General features: G+C 50.1%; 1 protein-coding gene across 1 annotated transcript in view; it reads right to left on the bottom strand.

The window, feature by feature from the left end:
- The window catches only part of CCDC6 (coiled-coil domain containing 6), an 81,628-nt gene that overhangs the window by 34,780 nt on the left and 25,159 nt on the right, over positions 1-21,689 (bottom strand). Inside the window, exon 2 of the mRNA XM_043981652.1 lies at positions 11,317-11,466. Coding sequence (XP_043837587.1) covers positions 11,317-11,466 — 150 coding nt within the window. The remainder of the gene's footprint in view (positions 1-11,316; positions 11,467-21,689) is intronic.

Below are 21,689 nucleotides of genomic sequence, written 5' to 3' on the forward strand. Positions count from 1 at the left end.
CCTTCAAGACCTGTACTCTATCTACCCCATCACCATGCCTCTCCAGTGGCTCTGAACCTGATGTGCACAGATGTGTTTTTAGAGTTTTTTATAATTTTACGTTAATATAACTGGATTCCTTTATAACCCCATGTATGGGATTTTATGTACACGAAAGCATCGTTCTGAGAAGGGGTCCTCAGGCTTCCCTGCTCAGGGGTGAAGAATCCCTTCCTGGGTAAGCCAAACTGACTCTCACGAAATCATTTCCTAAAAATAAAATCAGCTTCATTTAACACAAGATACACACATGGGAAAAACAATAGGATTCCTTGCATTAAAATGATCAAATCACAAAAGCGGGTAGCTTTTTCTTCCATATCTTTATTTCTTGGAGTGATAAGTACCTCTGAGAGGCAGCCAAGGTGTGAGAGTCAGTCAGGAGGACTTGAGCATGAAGCCCCCAGTCACACAGGTTATGGGATCACGGCCAAGTCCTGCGCAGCTCTCTGAGAGGCCACACTACCAACCAGCTGTGGATCCACATAGGCACTGTGACCCCAATGAAATCAGCTTCAATTTGTTTCCAGGGCATTTGCCTTTAAGCAGATGTTTTTTATCACAGCCAACATCTAATTAGGTTTGGTGTTGTGTTGTTTTGTTTCTTAAACCACAGACACGGGGATTGTATAATGTTTGGATGAGATGTAAACTTCAAAGAGAAATGTTCCCCTCAAAAACTACCCCTCCCATCCAAAACCTACCACTGTCAGATCTGCAGTCAGGTGACCTCCAAGCCACTCAAACATCTGGAAGATCAGATCCGGCCTGGGCACAGAAGAGCCACGCCCACCTGACAAGACATGGAGGATGCACCTTGGCCCCCAGAAAGAAGTGAAACAAGCAGCCCTGCTGCCCAGCTCTTCTGTTGTGCCTCGGGAGAGTTAGGGAGCCGGTAACAACTGTGGTCTTGGTTTTTAACGAGAAAACAGGAAACAAAACGTAAAGTGCTGTCTTGGAATTTAAAAAACCCACCACAGTATGAAAGTAGCAGCCGGCAAAATGTGAAAACCAAAGGGGCAAAAATAAAATGGGAGGTGAGGATGGGAGGGGAACCAGGCGGAGATCAAGCTCAAAGAAAAGCCAAGTGTTTCCGGACGTTATGTCCAAAGGCAGGAGGCAGGAGCCCAGGCTGGAGAGAGGAGTCTTAGGAGTGAGTCAAGAGCCCGGGGTTCTGTCACTGCGACTGTTCTTGGGTTCCGTTCCCAATTCTACAGAACCTCCCAGGCTCAGAGAACATCCAGCGGGGGTGGATTACAACCCACGTGTCACGGCTGCCCGAGACCAGCCACGTGATGGGCAGCAGGACTGGGCCAAATGGCAAGGCTAACAGATGTTGCACAGACTGGACGCTTCTGAGGGCCCACTTCAGCCTACATCCCTCTGGGATTGGTCAAGAAAGGCTTACGAAGCACCTACCACGAGCCAGGCCTCACTGGGTGCTGGGCACACAAGGCCAAAGAAAGAAAAAAATCCCTCCTTGCAAAAAGGTCATGAGCTAATGTGGGACACAGCAAACACACAAAAACTAGAGTAAGGGAAATAAATAAACCCAAATCTATACAAGGCAATGGGAGGCCAGGGGAGGATTCTGGTCCCCGTTTTGTGTTGGAAGCTGTCCCCTGAAACACAGCCTCTTCCTCCCGAGTTGTGAAAAATCTGTATCCACACAGACCACTCCCAAGAACGTTCGCTCTGTAAGAAGACCTGATAAAACTGAGGTTTCTTAAGGACTTAATCCACAAGTCAGAGATGGGAGTTCAACCTCCACCCAGCCAGGAGAGCGGGCCCTGACGCCAACTTGCCGTGTGACCTTGGTAAGGGTGTCAGCACGTCTGGGGCCCCATTTCCTCATCAATCAATGGAGGGGATCGGAAGAGGTCGAGAGCCTGGACGCGGCGGCCAGGAAGCGCAGGCTGCCAGTAGCTGCTCCAAGGCCGTGAGACAGCCTGGGACCGCACCGAGCCTTCGAGGGTCCTGCTTTACCGCGCCGGATGACTCTTGGTTCAGGCGAGTGTGCCGCAGCTTCCAGAAGGCTTTGCTCCTCGGGGCAGGGCCTGCCTTTCTGCGCCCAACGCCTGGCACCCAACAGCTGGTGAACGCTCCCGCCAAGGTGTGCTCAGCATGGGTGCGGAGCATCCCACACTAGCAAGATGTTGTAACAAGTGGAGGGACGCCCCCTGCTGGAGAGATACTGTAGGAAAGCTCCGCCATGAGGAGAAGGCCTCTGAAGGCAAGCCGCCTGACGTTTGCTTGTGGGTACTGTCTATCAAAGCTACCATCCAATCAGCTTGGGGGGGGGGGGAGGTTTGTTTCGGTTTTCGAGGAGGCTTCTGGGAGGAAGAAGGAAGCATTGGGTCCTTTTTGTTCCTGACCTCGCCATGGCAGGTCGGATGATGGGGTCTCTTAGAAATAGTTAGATTTTTACCTTTCTCTCTGATCGTTAGATTCTTATGCTCCTTAATAAATGCTTAAAAGTCTAAAACTCTCGCTAAAGCTTCTAATTTACTGGCGACCACTCGTTAGATATTTCGGACAGTATAGCTAGATAGCAACTTTACAGAGTATGGGGTAGGGGTGGGTGGGGGGCTTCTAAACTTAACAGGCACCTGCTCCTTTCTGAACTGGAGAGTCCTGACAGCACTTCCTTATTGTGACACCTATAAAGGGTGAATGAAGTACGTACTTAGAGAACACGGGGGCTCAGAGAACTCCCAGCCCAAACCCTGTATTTTGTGGATGGGGAGGATCTGACATTAAAATTCTTGACATCACGTCTAGAACCCAGTTCCACAGAACAATTCCAGAATTCCCTGATGTTTCAAAGATGGGGGCGGTTGGTATCTGTAAGAGTAGCAACCACAGGGGCAGCTAGGTGGCGCAGTGGATAAAGCCCCGGCCCTGGATTCAGGAGGGCCCGAGTTCAAATCCAGCCTCAGACACTTAACATTTACTAGCTGTGTGACCCTGGGCAAGTCACTTAACCCTCACTGCCCCGCCCCAAAAACCCAACCAAACAAAAGAAGAGTAAGAGCCACAGCACATTTGTAGATTTGGACAAGCCTCTGTTTTCTCCCCTGTACAGGAAGCAGATTTGAACTCAATGACCTCTAAATCCGTGGTTTATCTAACTCAAAGCAAGCTTGCTCACCCTAAGTCTAAGACCAATCAGTTAAAATTTAAAGATATAATGAATATACAGTATCTAACACAACAATTAGAATGGCATGGCCAGCACCCGGGGGAAGTAATGCCTTAACGTCACTGACTAAATTGAGAGACATCAAAGAAGTCAGCCCAAGGCATTAAAATCCAGAAATGATCAGGGAACCATTTCAAGAGGGCGTGAGAGGCTGAGGATGTGGGAGCCTGCGCTGCAGCTCACTGGAGCAGAGCATCACCAACAAAAGCCCAACAATTTCTGAAAATGGGAAAGCTGTCGGCCGATGGACGGTCACCCAGGTGACGATGAGCTGGGAGGTTCTTGCGGAACTCCTGAAGCAAGGGCTTTTCCAGTGAATCAGAAACATCCCGCAGCATCTTCCAGATGTCTAGTGAACTGAGTGGGGAAGGCCACAATGCGAGGCCCAAACAACATGGAAACAAGATGATCCACTCTGCCTGTGTCTATGTGGTGGCACTCAGAGGTGAGAGTAATTCTACCTCCCTAGAGTAATGGTGGCCTTGAAGAAGAGAAGCCAGCTGGGTGAAAGGTCCAACCGCCCCAGCGCAGCCGAAATTCCCAGGCCTCTCCTTCCATGCCAAATTGTTATCCCACCTGAGCCATGGGCGCCTCTGCCCTCACACACAGTGAGATCCAAGACATGTTCTCCTCCTCCTGCTCCAAACACCTCGGAGGGTTGGGCAGAGTTCTGGGTCGGCACTGGCCCCAGTGCTTAGCACAACGTGTGCACACAGTAGGCACTTGCTACTGTTTACTGGATGAATGTAGGGGTGCCACCTTTGGAGAAGGGCACCCCAGAAAAAGTTGAGAAGATGGTGACTGAAATGGTGACGCCGTTATGGGGTGACCAGGGATCCGGGCAACATGATGAAGTGAAGCCTCCAGGAGCATTTTGCAAGGACGACTGCCCCAAAGAACACACCGACCCCCCCCCCTCCCCACAGGCGGGTGGGTGGGGCCCGATGGGTGTCAGCTCTCAGCAGAAGAGCCCGGACATCAGGGCTGCTTCTTTCACTTCTTTCCAGGGACTAAGGGGCATCTTCCATGTCTTGTCAGGTGGGCGTGGCTCAGATGTCTGAGTGGCTTAATAAATGCCCACTGCCTGAGAAGAGAGAACGGGGTGGGCAGTGTGGGCCCTCAGGAAGGAAGGGCCAAGAACCTGGGTCCAAGCTCTGGCCTGGTCACTGTGCCCGGGTGGTCCTCAGCACTCTCCCCTTCGAGTCCTTCCTCTTTTCCCATAGTGGTTCCACGCAGGGGCCAAAAGCCCCTCAGGCCTGACCCTGATATTCCCTGGCTCAAGGACCCCAAAAGGCTCCCTGCAGTTTCTAGCGTCAAACACCACCCCTGTGCTTGGCATTCAAGGCTCTTCCCGCTGGGCTGAGATCAGCCTTTCCTGCCCTCTGTGCTGAGCCAACACGGGCTACTGGCTGCTGACCACACGCTGTCTCATCTCACACTCTGGGCTCTGGCGGAGGCTGCGCGCATCCCACGGCCCTGGAAAACACTCTCTGGTCAGCTCTGCTTCCCAGCATGCCTCACTTCCTTCAAAGCTCAGCTTAAGGGCCTCCCCACTTCTTATATGTTTTCTCTGCGGATACAACGGAACACCAACCCACAGGAGAACGGACACGGGCGGGAGGTGACGGGACGGAACAGCAGTTGTTTCATTTCCTCCTTTGTTTGCATGATGTCCGGCATACCATTGGTGCTTACTAAAGACACGTCCACGGGTTCACAGACTTGGGGGCGGGAGGGACTGCAGAGGCCACTGATGAGGAGCGGGAGGCACAGGGAGGTTCTGCGGCTGAGGGATCGGCCGAAAGCCTGTGTCTTCCTGTCTCCAGGCCCTGCCCTCAGTCCAAATCAATGTTCCAGAGCTGCCTGGCACTTAAGCTCATTAGACTGGGAGCTCCCTGAGGGCAGGGACCGCTTTCTGCCTCTCTGTATCCCCAGCACTTGGCACAGAGCCTGGCACAGAGCAGACGTTTGATAAATGCTGAATGCTCCTCTCTGCCTCAGTTTCCCCAACTGGCAAAATAGCGGAAGCCGCCCAGACCACACTTCTTGGGTCTAAAGTGGAGCCGTATGAGAAGACCAAACGGCCCCACAGCCGGCATCCTGCCGGCCAAGAAGAGATGCCTGGAAGGGCGGGGGGAGGACACAGCAGGCCTGGTTTCCAGCGAGACATCTGGGCGGCCCCCCACAGCAGCCTCAACCTCAGGGGCCGGGGCAGGAGCAGCGCTTCTGCCCACAACTTCCTTCCTATCTCCCCCCTCAGCTCTCCATAAACAATCTGACCTCAAGCAGGTATTCGATGCTAGACTTTCACTAAGCTTCTACACACACTCCCACTAGGGACACAGACAGAAGAGAAAACCACCCACCCACAATTCCTGCCCTCAGGGAGTCTACCACCAGCCTCAGACACTGACTGTGTGACCTTGGGTAAGTCATTGGGCCTCTGCCTTCAGGTTCCTCACCACAAAATGGAGGCAATGACAGCACCTCCCTCCACTGGGTTGCTGTGAGGATCCAATGAAATGATACCTGTAGAGCGGTGAGCTTGGTGGCTGGCAGACAGTAAGCGCAATATAAATGCCAGCTGTTATTATAATTGGGGTGAGGAGGAGATACCATTCACAAAGCAGAGGCATGTAAAGGATAGAGGAGCCCAGAAAAGCAGGCTGGCGGGCATGTGACTTGAGAGAAGAGGCAGATTTGGCAGAGGCTGTGGGGTCAGACTTCAGGATTTGGTCACCAGCCATATGTGAGGGGCAAGGGGGGACAGAGAGAGGAGTCCAAGAAGACTTGGGGGCTTTGTGTCCGACGGACTGGGAGGACAAATGAAAGAGAGAGAAGGGAGAGGTCTGGCAGAGGAAGGCGAGAAGGTGGGAGCCATGCTGTGTTTGAGGTCCCCACTGAGAAAACCAAAAACCTCCTTTGCCTCCACTCTCGTGTCTGTGATCCCTCCCAGCGGCCTGAGCCCAGGGGAGCAAAGCCCTGGGGAGAGCCTGAGGGCTGAGGTGGCTGTGTCCTTGTCACCGACCGTTAACTCCCTCTTCTTCACTCTGCAGTCCTTCCCCAATTCCTTCATCGTCCCGCCTCCAGCTAATCCTGCATCCTGCACTGGGTTGGGCGGCCCTTCCCATGAGGCATTTTAAGGAGTTTCCCCATTTGCACAATGCAGGGGTGAACCTCGATGTCTTCTGAGGGTCCTTCCCAGTCCTGAAACATCTCCCCGGCTCTCAATGCTTCCAGCAAACAGAGCAAACTTTTGCCACCTGATTCCAACAACAATGAACTGAATCACAATCCAGTTTGGTGAAGGCCATAAAGTGCTGAGTATACAGACCTCAAACACTTTATCTTCTTTATAAAGTTAAAATGTTCACCTTGGCTTGTGTTTGTTATTTACCGTCACTGTCTGTCCCACCTTAAAAACACCACAATGAAATCTCTGCGCAGACAGAAGCATCCTGGGGCAATCGGTCTAGATCCAGAAGGTCGAGTGACACAAAACAGTAGTGAAAGGGACTGAGAAGCTCTAGCAGAAAGCGGGCATTGTTCAGAGCTCCCATGAATGACCAGGTAACGTGTCCCTAACACAAAATCAGCTTACTCTGTTCAAGAGTGTGGACACACCTCTAATCTGTCCCCTGAAAACCACACGAGAATGGGAAAACAAGTGGGGATTTAGAGGTGAGAGGGACCTCAGACATCCCTGGGTCCAACCCCTTCATTTTACAGATGGGGAAAGCTGGGCCCAGACAAGGAGGGGTTTACACACAGTAGGAACACAGGCAATCAATACTAGGGCCAGGATTCAAATCGAGATCCCGCACCTCCACACGCACTGCTCTCCTCACTGCACCACTCCACATCAGTCACTACAGAGGGAGGTGTCACTGCTAACCTCCTACAAAGCTTTCCACCCCCTTTATAGTATGTTTGTGTTTGAGAGCACACGCACATGTTCTTAAGGGAGAATTCAAGGTGAGCCTCGTCACCTCCCAAAATGTCCTATGTCAAATTTGGTCACTACAAAGCAAGCATGTGCGCACACTCACACACACAAAAAACACACACATACCCCCCACAACAATATCTACTGATGGTCCTACTCCATCCCTGTCTTCTTAGAAACTATCAGCGGGGCAGCTAGGTGGCGCAGTGGATAAAGCACCAGCCCTGGATTCAGGAGGACCTGAGTTCAAATCCAGCCTCAGACACTTGACACTTACTAGCTGTGTGACCTTGGGCAAGTCATTTAACCTTCACTGCCCCGCAAAACAAACAAACAAAAAAAACCAACTATGATCTTCTGCATGAAGCCCATCCTGACACCCCTCGCTTCTGGGGAGTGTGCCCTCTCCTAACTCCGTGATACAGACACTGTTTTTTCCCTCTCTGTTGCATATACTTCAGAGATGTTCTCTGAACATCCCCCCATTAGAAGGGAATTTTATTCTAGGTTTGTATGTCCCCCAAAAAGAGCACTGAAGAGTCTGCTGACAAACACCTGATTCAATCAACAGGCAGACCCCAACTGCCCTCACTCCATGTCCTGCCTCCTGGAATCTCACCCAGGGTGGAGAGGAGGTCCTATCCAGTGGGCTGGAAGAACTCAAGCCCAGGTCCACCTATGGATTATGTAAAGCAACGAGGCATTTCTACCTCTCACAAGCCTCTGGACAATCCAAGTTAAGTGCCATGACATCTCCTTGGGATGTTTCAAGCAGTTTGTAAAATGAAAGCCTGCTCCAGCAGTTTTCTCTCTTTTTTTTTTTTTTTGGGGTGAGGCAATTGAGGTTAAGTGACTTGCCCAGGGTCACACAGCTAGTAAGTATTAAGTGTCTGAGGCCGGATTTGAACTCAGGTCCTCCTGAATCCAGGGCCAGTGCTCTATCCACTGTGCCACCTAGCTGCCCCTCCAGCAATTTTCAAAGAGTGGTCAGGGGGGGTCCCTGAGGGTCCCCAAGACCCTTTCAGAGGGTTCATGAAGGTAAAAGTATTTTCCTATGTGGTAAAAAGTTTTAACAGTCGGTTAGCGATAATGGAGAGACGCCAGTTTTTTTTTAAGGACCACCCTTTTGGGGAGGAGACCAACGGCATGAGCTACGCACGCCAGTCCGCCTGCTACGCACTCGACTTCCGGGGTGCAAGCTTAAAAGGTAAGGAGAGAACGGAAGTGGGATCTCTTTCCTGCTCTGATGGTCCCCTGGCTGCGCTGCACAGACAGATGCTGACTAGAGTTCCACTCGGCCCAGCTTGCAGTTAGCAGCAGCACGCGCTTGACTCGGTCTCTCTCTCTCTCTCCCCAAAGGTGGCCTTGGGCTTTTGGTGAGTTTTATATGGAATATAGACTAAGCTTAGACTTAAGACTATTTGTTTTGTATTTCTACTTTCCTATCCTTCTAATCAACATCACCTTGTGACTACCATACAATAAAAGCTTTAACTAGAAAACCAGAAGCTTCTTCCATTTACTAGTCTGGGAGATAAATTTAGGGAAAGGTTAAGTAGGATAGATTTATGATCTAATATCCAATTTTAAATCTCATACCTAATAATGATGATATTTTAATTCCTCATACAGCAAATATCCATAGACATAATAACCCACATAAGCAGAGAATTTTTTAAAAATGTGAAGTCCTTGATAATTTTTAAGGGTGTAAAAAGATTTCAGGACATAAAGTGTGAGAACCACTGGGCTAACCCAATGAATGTCACTGGTTCACAAAAACAGGATGCTGGCTTACACAATGTTAGCAGGGGTAGCTGGTTCCAAAGACACAATGTGGTGATGAGGCAACTGACTGAATAATATTATGGCTGACTTGGGTATCAAGTCTTGATGCCAATATTGTGAAATTATTTATAGAGCTCTATATTTCAATAATATTTCTAGCCTATACTTAACAGGTAAATTTTAAGAAGCAAAAGCTGGGGCAGCTAGGTGGCGCAGTGGATAGAGCACCAGCCCTGGAGTCAGGAGGACCTGAGTTCAAATCTGGCCTCAGACCCTTAACACTGACTAGCTGTGTGGCCCTGGGCAAGTCACTTAATCCCAATTGCCTCACCAAAAAAAATTTTTAAAAACAAAAGCAGCAAAAGCTAATCATGTCCTTAAACTCTCAGGAAATCATGTAAAAAGCATGGTGGGTATGGCACAGGGGCTGAGGGCATGGGTTCAAATCCTGCAGCCTGGGGTGAATCACTTCACCGTCTGAGGCTACAGATCCTTGTCTATAAAAGGATTCTGGACAAGAAGGGTAGGCAGGTGCTATCCACCTCTACTTCCAAGACTTTTGGCTCTTCTTCTTTTGTTTATTTAGGCTAAGCCCCTGGCACCACCAAGCATTCCAAAGCATTTAAGAACCTATCCTGGGGCAGCTAGATGTCGCAGCGGATAAAGCACCAACCCTGGATTCCGGAGGATCTGAGTTCAAATCCGGCCTCAGACACTTGACACTTACTAGCTGTGTGACCTTGAGCAAGTCACTTAACCCTCATTGCTCCACCAAAAAAAAAAAAAAAAAAGAAAGAAAGAAAGAAAGAAAGAACCTATCCTAGGCCAAGAGGGACTGTGCCTGGTTGTGGAGACACAAGACAAACAAAAGCAGCCTGCTTTCTGGGAGATTCCACTCTAGTTCAGGAAACAATGTGCACACTGATAAGCGAACACTCCCTGAGCATGGCTAGGGGAGGCGGACAGAAAAGCAGGGGTATGCGATCAGGAGAGGCCATGTCTAAGACTGAACGAGTGCTAAGCGTAACCTAAAAAGCCCTTCAATTTTTGTAGGTGTCACACGGTGAGAGTGGGGCATTAATCAGTCATCTGCACAGCATCATCCATTTCATGGCATTTAACTGACAGGGCTGTGATTTTCCTTTTTAAGGAAAAAACCCGACATTTCCTTCTCTTTGCCCCCATTTTAGCTCTGACATTCAGCTTACTCAGTGCCAAAAGGATTTGCAATGTCTTCATTTGCACAAAGGAAAAATTTTATTAACATTTGGAGTTAACCCCATATTGCTACAATCCCTCATCCTTACAGACTCCCAGAGAGAAGCGCTGCCCCTACTACCAAGGGAAAGCTGATTTAATTTTTTTTTTTGAAGTTTCATTTATCAAAGAATTCAGAGACAAGAAATGTTCCCTCCTGCTCTTGGGGCAGTAAGGGTGCTGCCTTTCTTTCTAGCCATCTCCCCTTATCCTCACCCCAAAATACAGAGAGCAAACCCTGTATCTGCTAAATATTGATGCCAAGCCACCCAACCCAGCAACTTCTACTGACACCATAGAGGGCTGTCTCCAGGCCAGGTGTCCGGCCCCAAGATGATTCATCTTGGCAGAGGTGGTTTTGTTTTTGTCTCAGTGTCCCCAGTGCTAACTAAACACAGAGTTGCTGAGGAAAATACAGGTCATGGGAGTTCAATCCTTTTGGGGACCATTGCTCACTGTTATTTAAGTCACTGTGTATAGGCTTCTCCTGGTTGTTTGCTTTGCTCCGCATCAGCTCCTAATGAGTCTTCTGATACTTCTCTGACGTCCTTCACACCATATCTATCCCCTCCTTGCACCGGCTGCCCTATCTAAAAATGGTCATCGTTCTAAAATTAAAAAAAAAAATCACTGGAATGTCCTGAATCATCCCCCTTCATTATGATCCTCTACTAGCTCACTGATTCCTGTAACAACCATCCCCTAGATCCACAGGCATCCATTTGTCTCTGGTACTTGTGACTCTCTGTCAAACAACCTTTCCCTCTGACATCAGCATCCCTCGGGTAGCCGGGCCAAAGATAGGAAGCACTCACTGACTCGTCTGCACACTTCCACAATTCTAACGTGGAATTTTAAGGAAAACGTTTGTCAAAAGCAAAGGCTGATCCCAGGCAACAGAAGCCCCTGAAATACACCAGGAGCACCATAGGTTTCTGTCAGTTTCGTCTGAGTCAGCCCCGACCTCTTAGGAGCACCCCCCCCTCCTCCTTCTCCTCCTCAGCAAACATTCCAAGCCAAGGACTGGATGAGCCAGCTCGACTGCCCTGGCGAGGAAGGAGGGGGGCGCTCAAGGATAATTTACCTGCATCAGTTTTCTGGAGAGCTCATTAGTGAGGAACTCTTCTTCCTTCTCGTAATTCACAGCCAGTGTCTCTTTCTCCTTCTGCAAGGCCTGAATCTTCTTGAACAAGGTGTTACTGATGAACTCCTCCTCTTGCTCGGCCCGGGCTTGCTGGAAAACAAAAACAGACATTCGCAAAAGGGAAAGGGGAGGGGGGGACACACACTCAATGTCATACAGATGTCAGTTTCATTTGCTGCAAGTCACATCCCAAGCTGGGAAACTGTAAAAGGCTGTGAGCTTATCCCGTATCCCTGGGCTTAAAGATTTTTTTTTAAAGAGGGGAGTCATTCCCTAAATAATTTCACTGGTATATATATAAAGCAGAGTTAAGAACACTGCAAGTGCTCCTCAGCGGGAATTTAGGCCCTCTCTTCATCTCATTACAAGTCCAATATTTATAAGCAAATTCACGTGGAAAACGCACTGCATTGTTACTATCCCTTAAACTGAATGCAAGGATATGGCTTGGGTTTACAATTTTATTGGGAGTAAGAAACTCCCAGATGAGAAAACTTCTACCGATTCGGGTTAGCCCCTTCCTCTCTAAAAATAAATTCATGTTAAGTATAAATGTATTGTATTCTTAAAACTATACATAGGGGCAGCTAGGTGGCGCAGTGGATAGAGCACTGGCCCTGGAGTCAGGAGCACCTGAGTTCAAATCCGGCCTCAGACACTTGACACTGACTGGCTGTGTGACCCTGGGCAAGTCACTTAACCCCCACTGCCCCGCAGGAAAGGAAAAAAAAAGAATTATAAATGAGCAAGACCTTGATTTCCTCACTATTCATTTGGAGTTCATCTTCTACCTAAAACACCCCCTCCCCCACTTAATTCTGTAATCACTCCCTCCAAATAGCAGCATTTAAGCAAACTGAAGAAGCTTCCAGAAGCATCTGATTTGATTGGAACAGCTCTGGCTTTAAGACAACCAGCCCAACCCTATAATGGCGTATTTTGATGCATTAAGCCCTGATGAAATATTCATCCTTCTTCTGCCACACGCAGTGTTAATGCCAAGCTCACAGCTTCTGCCATCAGGAATCCCAGGAAAGTATGTCTGTGGACGCTGCTCGTGTATGTGGCCGACGGCGCCTGTTGGGCTCCCCCTCCCGTCCACACACACAGAGTTAAGCACTCGGCCTCCCAGACCGGATGGCTCACACCCCCAGCTTTTCCAAACCTTCACATAATTACTTAGGAACAATAAAGTGGCCACATAGAGGATATGGCGGGGTGGGGGAGGTGACCCACGACTCCGTGGATAAAATACAGATGGTGGGCTGTTTACAGAGAATCAGAACCAAGAATCTGGGGTGCAAAGGGCCCCAGGAACCAGCTAGTCCCACCACCTGAACCAGAGAGGAATCTTCCCTACAACACACCAGCCCCAGCCTGAATAAGGCAAGGCGCTCCATCTGGAGACCACCCCTCGGCGCTCAGGGACACGGCTAATTGTGGGCAAGTTCTTCCTGACGTTGAGCCTCAACTGGTCTCTCTACAGCTGCCCCCCTGCTGCTGGTCCTGCTCGGGAGCCAAACAGAAGGAGTATAAAAACCCTCCTCCATGTCACAGCCCTCTTCCCACCCTCTTCACATCAGTCCCCATCACCAACAAGGCTGTTCTCAAGGAGGCAGAAGGAAGAAAGGCCTTGCTCCCTTAGAGGTAAGCAGGTGTCCCCTTTACCCACCCCCAGATCCCCAGGCTCCCAGCCCCTTCTGCCTGAGCAGCTGTAACTGGGCACAGCTTTTTCCCGACCTCTGGGCTACATCTGCCCTCACACAATGTCCATCGCCCACTGCTGCTGGCTCTGCTCCCCGGGGCAGCCCAAGCCAGGTTCGTCCCTCCTTCCCAGGCGCATAGTAGGTGCCTGATAAATGTTTCTATCCTCGGCCCACCCCAGGCTTCTCTCCTCCTGGGACACTGGCCTGGGTCTGTCCTCTAGGAGCGAGCACCCACAGGATTAACAATCATTTCACGGGCTTCTTCAGAGTCAGCTCCGTGACTGGGCTATCAGCATGACACAGCTGTGGTTTGTCCTTCCTTCTTAAAGAGGACCCTGACATGGAGGTGATATCACAGCTTGGATTTAAGTGAGGGAGGGCTGTGTCAAGGTCACTCTCTCCTCCAGTGGCAACATATCTGGTCATCAAGATGACCGGAGATAGCCCTGGATGTTTAAGGCAATTGTGGCTAAGTGACCTGCCCAGGGTCACACAGCTAGTAAGTGTCTGAGGTGAGATTTGAACTCATGTCCTTTGCACTCCAGGGCCAGTGCTCTATGCACTGCCTCAGCTAGTTGCCCCTAGTATGACCCAGCACTCAGGGGCCAAAGTCACCAGGTCCTCTGGGTTCTAAGCTAGCAAGAAGGTCTGAGGCCCTGGGTTCTGATCTCTGGATCGTCAGCTCTCCACTCCACCAAAGCCCAGAGCTGGTGCAGAATGAGTACGGCATGGCCTTATCCCAGAGAACGGTTATACAGAGTTAAGACGAGCCTAGGGTCAAACACCGTAGCCAAGTGACCGGCACCTCGGCAGCCGCCTCCAGCCTCTGCTCACTCCTAGCCATCATCCCAGGTGGCCAGAGTGACCTTGCCGAAGCCTCCCGGCCTCTGGTGGCTTCCGATGGCTGCCTTCAGAATCACAGAATCCTGTTTGCCTTGGCCCGGCCCCTACCTTCTGACCCCACTTCACTCACCTTCCTGTGCGGTCACACGGGCCTCCCTCCCCTCAGCGAGCAGGCCGCCAGGGATCCTCTCCCTCCTTGTAGCTGGCTCCGGGTCCCCAAGAAGCTGTCCCCTGCCCCGCTTCACACCAAGTCCTGCCCTCAGACCATCTCCAGCTGGTTCCTGCCTAGACCCTGTCTGGTCAGAGCTGCCTCCTCCAACAGACTGAGCCCCCAGCCCGCTGCTCGGCTCCCTTCACTCCGACCTCGGCCTTTCTGAAGCAGAATGGGCACAGAGCAGCGCTCACCTCACCTCGTGGCCATGGGGATCGTAGGAGAGAGAGCTTCAGAAGGACTCTCCCTGACCTGCTCCCCAAGGGAGGCAGGGAGGGGTGGTGAGTCACAGGAGACGCCACAGCTTTACCCTCGTTGGTCACCCGCCCACAGGATCACAGGCAGAAGAACACTGGACACCATGGGGCCTGACCTGCTCATGGCCTGGGGCCTCGAAGGAAAGGGGAGGGGAAGCATTTCTAAAGGGCCTACTAGGCGCCAGGGACTCTGCAAGAGGGTTTCTGTTATTGTGCCCATTTTAGAGCTGAGCAAACCGAGGGTGAGTGACATGCCACAGGGACAGACCTTGGACCACAGAGGCCGCTTCGTCCAGCCTCCATCCCGGACCCCCCAACGCTTTCTCGGGAGGAATGGGAAGAGGGTTTGAGCACAGGTCCTCCACCTCCCCATCCAAGGCTCTGGTTACGATGCCCTGCTGTCTCTAGGTGGTAAGAAGCCTGAACCCAGCCTGTAATCAGGGTGACTTTTCAATAACGTGATAATTAGTAGGGAGCCAGAGAGTGCACAGACAGGGCAATGTTTCCCAAACTCCTAAAGCCGGGCTTATCCCAATCCCAGCTTTACAATTGGACTGGGGGCCTCAGAGGCCATGAGGCTCAAGCCCGCCCCCCTCTGATAGGTGAGAAACCCAAGTAAAAAGAGGGACCAGCTGAGCCTCCAAAGAAGACAGAAGTTCTCTAAGGCTGGATAACAGAAGAACTCAGCGAGCCGCAGCCCCCATCCCTCCCTCAGGGCGGGGCTGATGGGCAGGTAGCAGTCAGTTGGAGGCGGGTGGGGACAGTGGAGAGCAGCAAGCTTCAGAGGGAGGTCAGTGGGCCTTTCCGCCCCCCCCCCCCCAGGCTCTCTGGAGAGCTCATGTGGGGAAGAACACACTTTGGGTTTACTCAAGCATCATGCCTCACTAATAACAAACATTTATTAATGTCACAGAGAAAAGAGAAGCCTCGAAAAGGAATATTTGGGAGGGAAAAACAAAGCCCTCTTTTGGCCTCCATCGTTTTTAAGGCAAAAACAAAGCAGTCCCTGGAATCATCCTTTGCCTTGGATCTTCCAATCTCAAAACTGACCTAATGCCGACATTTTGCAGCCCCCCCTGTGACCAGACGCTGCACCAGGCTGGAGCTTTGACTCAGGAAGACCCGAGTTCAAATTCCACCTTAGACACTCCTTAGCCCTGTGGCTCTGGGCTAGTTACCTAATCTCTCTTGGCCTTAGTTGCCTCATCTGTGAAATGGCCTACCAGGACCTCCCTCACTGGGCTGTTGTGAAGAACCTCGGGAGAGAAGTCTGGTACAGGACGTGACACGGCCAAAGTCAGGTACGTTTAGGGTCCAGTCCTCAGCTCAGCTACTTCCTATGTGTGGGAGCAGGAAAGTCAGGATTAGGGACCTCGGAGGCCAGACAGGCCAACCCCATCATTTTACAGAGGGAGAAACTGAGGCCCAAAGAGGTTAGCAGACGTGACCGAGGTCCCACAGGTTATAAGAGGCAGGGCTGGAACGTCAGGTCCTCTGACACCAGAAAGCGGTGACCACACCAAAATCCAAGAGACAAAGGAATTGCCAGCCAGGAGATGGGGGACACTCTATGACGCAGCGTCAACCTATGTGGGGCCATGAGAAAAAGTGGACTTACAAAGAAGAAAATTCACATCATTTTCTGCTGACTCTTAAGTTACACACACATACTCACCCATGTGCACATGCACAGACATGCAAATAGACACATATGTGCATACACATATACACTTAACACACTCATTTCACATACACAAATTGACACTCAGGCACACATGCACTCACACAAAAAGATACACAGACACACATACACATGCCTGCTCAAGCACAGCATCCCGGTTAAGAAATGCTGGATTACAAAAAAGGGCAAAAAGCCTTATCTGTACAAAAATATTTCTAGCAGTTCTTTTTCTGGTGGCTAAGAACTGGAAATCAGAGGGATGCCCATCCATTGGGGAATGGCTAAACAAGCTGTGGTATATGTTGGCGATGGAATATTATTGTGCTCTAAGAAATGACAAGCAGGATGATTTCAGAAAGGCCTGGAAAGACTTGTATGAACTGAAGTATAGTTTTGTTTTGGTTTTGTTTGTTTGTTTGTTTGTTTTGGGGGTTTTTTGTGGGGCAATGAGGGTTAAGTGACTTGCCCAGGGTCACACAGCTAGTAAGTGTCAGGTGTCTGAGGCCAGATTTGAACTCAGGTCCTCCTGAATCCAGGGCTGGTGCTTTATCCACTGCACCACCTAGCTGCCCCAATGAACTGATGTATAGTGAAGTGAGCAGAACCAGGAGAACATTGTGCACAGTGACGCAATATTGTGTGATGAAGAACTGTGAATGACTTAGCTATTCTCAACAATACAATGATCCAAGACAATCCCAAAGAACAAATGATGAAGCATCCCATCCACCTCCAAAAAACACTGATATTATCTGACTGGAGCATGCTATTTTTCACTTTCTTTCTCTCATTATTTTAATTGTATTTGAGTCTTCTTATACAAAATGACTAACATGGAAATGTTTTACATGATTGCACATGTATGACCTACATCCGATTGCTTACCATCTCAGGGAGGGAGAGGGAAGACAGAGAGGGAGAAATAGAATATGGAACTCAAAACTTTAAAATAAAAGGGTAAAAATTGTTTTAACATATAATTGGAGGTGGGGGGGGATAAAATATATTTTAAAAAGGAAGGAAGGAAGAAGAATACTAGCTGGACCCAAGGAACAGGAATGGGACTATGGTGGAGAAGAGGAAGAAGGCAGAAGAAAATGAAAGACCCACCTGTGAGTAGGGGGGTAGCATTTGGAGAACTTTTTTTAAATAGCCTCTTTCTCCCTGCCTATATCACTTTCCCCATCTTCCCAGACACTCATGGGCAGAAGGCTTCCCCTGAAACATGCCACCCTGTGCCACACTGAAAAGAATTCTGCCAGTGGCCGCCCCCCCCCATAATCTAGCATCTATTAGGGTACAGTCATGTGTCCATGCTGTCTTTCCCAAGATCACAGTAGCCACTTGGAAGCAGCTTCTCATGTTTGTGTTCTCAGGGCTTAGTAACAGCTCATCGGAAGGCCTGCCTCTACAGCTCAGGCTCATGGATGCTGACGGAGAGGAAACACAAAATTCTGCTCTTCAGGGGTAATACGGTCACCCCAAAATTCCTGAAGGTGCAGGGACCCTAATCCAGAAGAGCCGTGGTCTGATAGCTTCGTTTTACAGATGAATCAAGACAAGGCCAAGGGCAAGGAGTCTTTGGTCTCCAAAAGAAAGTGAGCAATCTGAGTGGGCCTAGGATCAAACTTCGATGCAGTCATTGTGGACGGTTCCTGCCTCTGCACTGGCTCTGGGCCCACAGACACAGGCAGTGTCTCTGGGGTCAGGAGACAAAGCCAAACGCAAAACCCAAAGGGGGACCCCCAAACCCCACCCCAGGGACTTGGGCCTGGCTCCTCTCTCTCTCAAGTCCATCATTTAAATTCATCACAAGGGAAGGACAGAACAGACAGCAGCCAGAACACAGCCAATTGGGGTACTTGGGAGTGGGGGGTACTTGCCCATGAGCATCCCTTACAGAGCACTCACTGAATTCAATTCTAGGCTTTCCAAACGCTACCTGAGGCAGGACCAGTCTTTGGAGGTTGTACAACTGCTATCATCCCAATTTGTGGATGGGGTAACTGAGGCATTCAGTAACTTGCCCATGAATTCCCAGGGCAGCTCGGAAGTGTTACAGCCAGAATTAGGAACTTTAGTGCCCCTCCCCACCACCCGGCTCTCAAAGTAAGTCTTTTAGGGGTTTTCCTAAAGTTCCAGGTTTTGTCAGAGAAAGGAAAGGGATGGCAGACTGGGATCCTGGTGGAATTTCATATAGGACCATCTTCTATTTGGTGTGAAAGGCTTGTTTTAGGAAGCAAGTGGAAAATGTTTTAAATTATATTTTGAAAAAACTTTGGAATCCAAAGAGAACAGATTCGGGGTGTGATGTGGCTTGGTTATAGCTTTCCCCTTCTAATTCATCCACAGAGAGCCCCCATTAAGAAGCAAGAGGCTAATCCGAAGTGTGTGTTCTTCCTTGGAGGCAGATTCTAGCCAACAGAGGCTGGACAGATGACGCAGCAGTCCTGCCCAAATGTGAGATTCTGGGATGCTGAGCCTGTGACCCCGGCTCCTGACTCAAAAGCTCAAGGCTCTTCAATCACCCACTTCATCGGGGGCAGCTAGGTAGAGCAGAGGATAGAGCACCAGCCCTGGATTCAGGAAGACCTGAGTTCAAATCCAGCCTCAGACACTTGACACATACTAGCTGTATGACCCTGGGCAAGCCACTTAACCCTCCATGCCCCCCCCCAAAAAAGGAAAAAGAACAGCCCTGCCCTCAAGAGAGCAAACAGCCTACCCACAAAATCGTCAATACAAAAGAGACCAGGGGCAGCTAGGTGGTGCAGTGGATAAAGCACTGGCCCTGGATTCATTAGGACCTGAGTTCAAGTCCAACCTCATACACTTGGCACTTACCGCCTCGTAAAAAACAAAAACCAATAATAAATAAATAAATACCAAAGAGAAAGGAAGAAAACAAGGAGGAATGGGGGGGGGGGGGGGGGGGGGGGAGAGTTTCTCATGAGGCCCAAGCTCTACCCTGAAGAGGTGCTAGAAGAGGCAGCTAGTCCAACCCAGGGCCGCAGTGTCAAAGCCAGGACAGGAACCTGAGGCACCTTATGCCAAACCCCGTACTCTTCTCCCCACCCCATGAAGCCGCGGAGGGGGCAGGGGGGTACAGATCATTCTGGGAATGGGGAGGGCGGGCCAGTGGACACAGACAGGCTCAAAGTCTGGCCAGACTAGAAGGAGCTGCCCTTAAGTATCCCGGAAAGGGGAGGCCATGGTTCTGTGGGTCTTGACACAGACAGAGCCTCTATTGGCATTCCAGCCCTGGCCTATGGCCAGGACATTCCTGCCTTGGCTTTCTTTGGGGACTCTGGCGATTTTACCTTCTCCCCCAGGATTTTCCTGTTAACTTCCTATTTCCAAGTCATAAGCACCCCCTCCCCACCCTCACACACAGCCCCAAAGTACCAGCTCACCCCTTCAGAACACTGGGCTCCCATAAAATAGAAATAGCAGCTCAAACTCTCAGGATGATCTCTTCCAGGCCTTGCAAAATGTGTTCATGTGAAAATCCACACATTGCCCAATTTCTCATCTGGATTAGCCCCATTAGGCCCCTGGTGACCCTTAGCCCTTGTTTCATCAATAAGCAAACTGAGGCCCAGACAGGTTAAGTGATTTAGCCCAGGTCAAACAGCTGGTAAGCAGCCAACATGACGACTCTGGAGCCAAAGGAGTCTGACGTGATCCCGGGACAAGGGGCAGTGAGTGAGGGGAGGACACCGCCTGCTGCTGCACACCTCTGGGTTTGCCCCTGGGCGCCGGTAAACCCCTTTAAAAAATAACACTGAGAACTGATCCAACCATTCTGGAGAACAATCTGGAATTATGCCCAAGGGCGATAAAGCTGTGCTTACCCCTTTGACCCAGCAATTCCACTTTTAGGTCTTTTTCCCAAAATAAATCATGGAAAGGGGAAAGGGACCCACATGTACAAAAATATTTATAGCTGCTCTTTATGTGGTGGCAAGGAATAGGAAGTTGAGGGGATGCCCATCAATTGGGGAATGGCTGGACAAGTTGTGGTACATGAATACAATGGAATACTATTGTGCTGTAAGAAATGATGAGCAGGAGGAGTTCAGAGAAACCTGGAGGGTCTTACATGAGCTGATGATGAGTGAGATGAGCAGAACCAGAAGAACATTGTACACAGTCTCATCAACACTGAGTGTTGACCTACTGTGATGGACTATATTCTTCTCACCAATGCAATGGTACAGAAGAGTTCCAGGGAACTCGTGATGGAAGAGGATCTCCAAATCCAAGAAAAAAAAGGAACTGCGGAGTACAGATGCTGATTGAAACCATACTATTTCTTTTGTTTTGGGTGCTGTTGTTTTTTTCTATTTGAGGATTTTGCATCAGTGCTCTGATTTTTCTCTTATAACATGACTAATGCAGAAATATTATTAATGTTATTTTATATTTATATATATATAAAAATAACCTATATCAGATTACCTGCTGTCTAGGGGAGGGGGGAGGGAGGGGAGGGAGAGAGAAAAATCTGAAATTGGAAAACCTGTATAAACAAAAGTTGAGAACTATCTTTACATGTAACGGGGAAAAAAATAAAATACTTTATAATTAAAAAAAAAAATAACACAGGCCAGCGAAAGGCCACTGCTGGGGCCGGCCGTGCAGCCCAGAGCTAGGGAGATCTCAGGGAGAGGCATCTTGGGTGCCCATTGGGGGCTCCCCTCCCTGTCACTGAGGAGGCTGGACGCAGCTGGGCCCTATGCTGGACAGCAGACTCCTGTTTGCATCTGGATTGGAGCAGCCTCACAGGCCAACAGAGCTGGGCCTGGAAGGGGCCTTGTGGTCATGTACTCCAATCTACCTCATTTGACAAATAAGGAAACTGAGACCCAGAGAGATGGGCTGACCACCGACTGACTGAGGAATTATAGTCCAACTGGGATCACTTTAGGAGTAAAGAAACATGACCATTTTAGGCCAGCATTGATGGCTCACCCTCTACTACATGTCGGGCACTGTGCTGCCTGCTGGCGACGCCCCATTCCTGCTCCCAAGGAGCTTCCCCCACCCCCTGGAGTGGAAAGAACACCAGACCCTCCCCCCCCAGTGCCTAGAGAGAAGGGACCAGGATTCAACTTGACACCCTGCCTGATGCCCAAAAGGCCAGGGCCTCTACTCTGTAGTTCCTGCCCGCTTGTTTCCATGCTGGTAGAGAAGTTCCGCCTCAATTCCCCTCCCTCCCCCCCATGCAAGGTCCCCGAGGGAGGGGCTCCTTCAACTGAATGGACCAATAGTCACACAAATATCTCATCACAATCACTTCATTGCCACCGTACTGCACCGCCAGCCTCTGGAATGGAGAAGCTCTGTGGGTAAATGGGGGCTTCATCCTAGGCCTTCCTGTGGTCCTCGGGGTGGAGGAAACATCTGGGGCGGGGGACCAGGGCAAGGCGGGGCAGGGGGCAGGGAAGGTTGCCCGTGAAGGCTGAAACTTAAGATGTTACACAGCGGTGTCCTGCACCAGGCCAGCCTATTGGAAACGTGAACATCAATAGGCCATCCCCCCAAATCCGAAAGACATACCTGCCTTTTGACAAACAGGGAGTCAAAACTCCTCTCCCCTGTGGCTGTCATAC

This window comes from Dromiciops gliroides, chromosome 2 (genome assembly GCF_019393635.1).
Source record: "Dromiciops gliroides isolate mDroGli1 chromosome 2, mDroGli1.pri, whole genome shotgun sequence".
In the NCBI taxonomy this organism is placed as follows: Eukaryota; Metazoa; Chordata; class Mammalia; order Microbiotheria; family Microbiotheriidae; genus Dromiciops; species Dromiciops gliroides.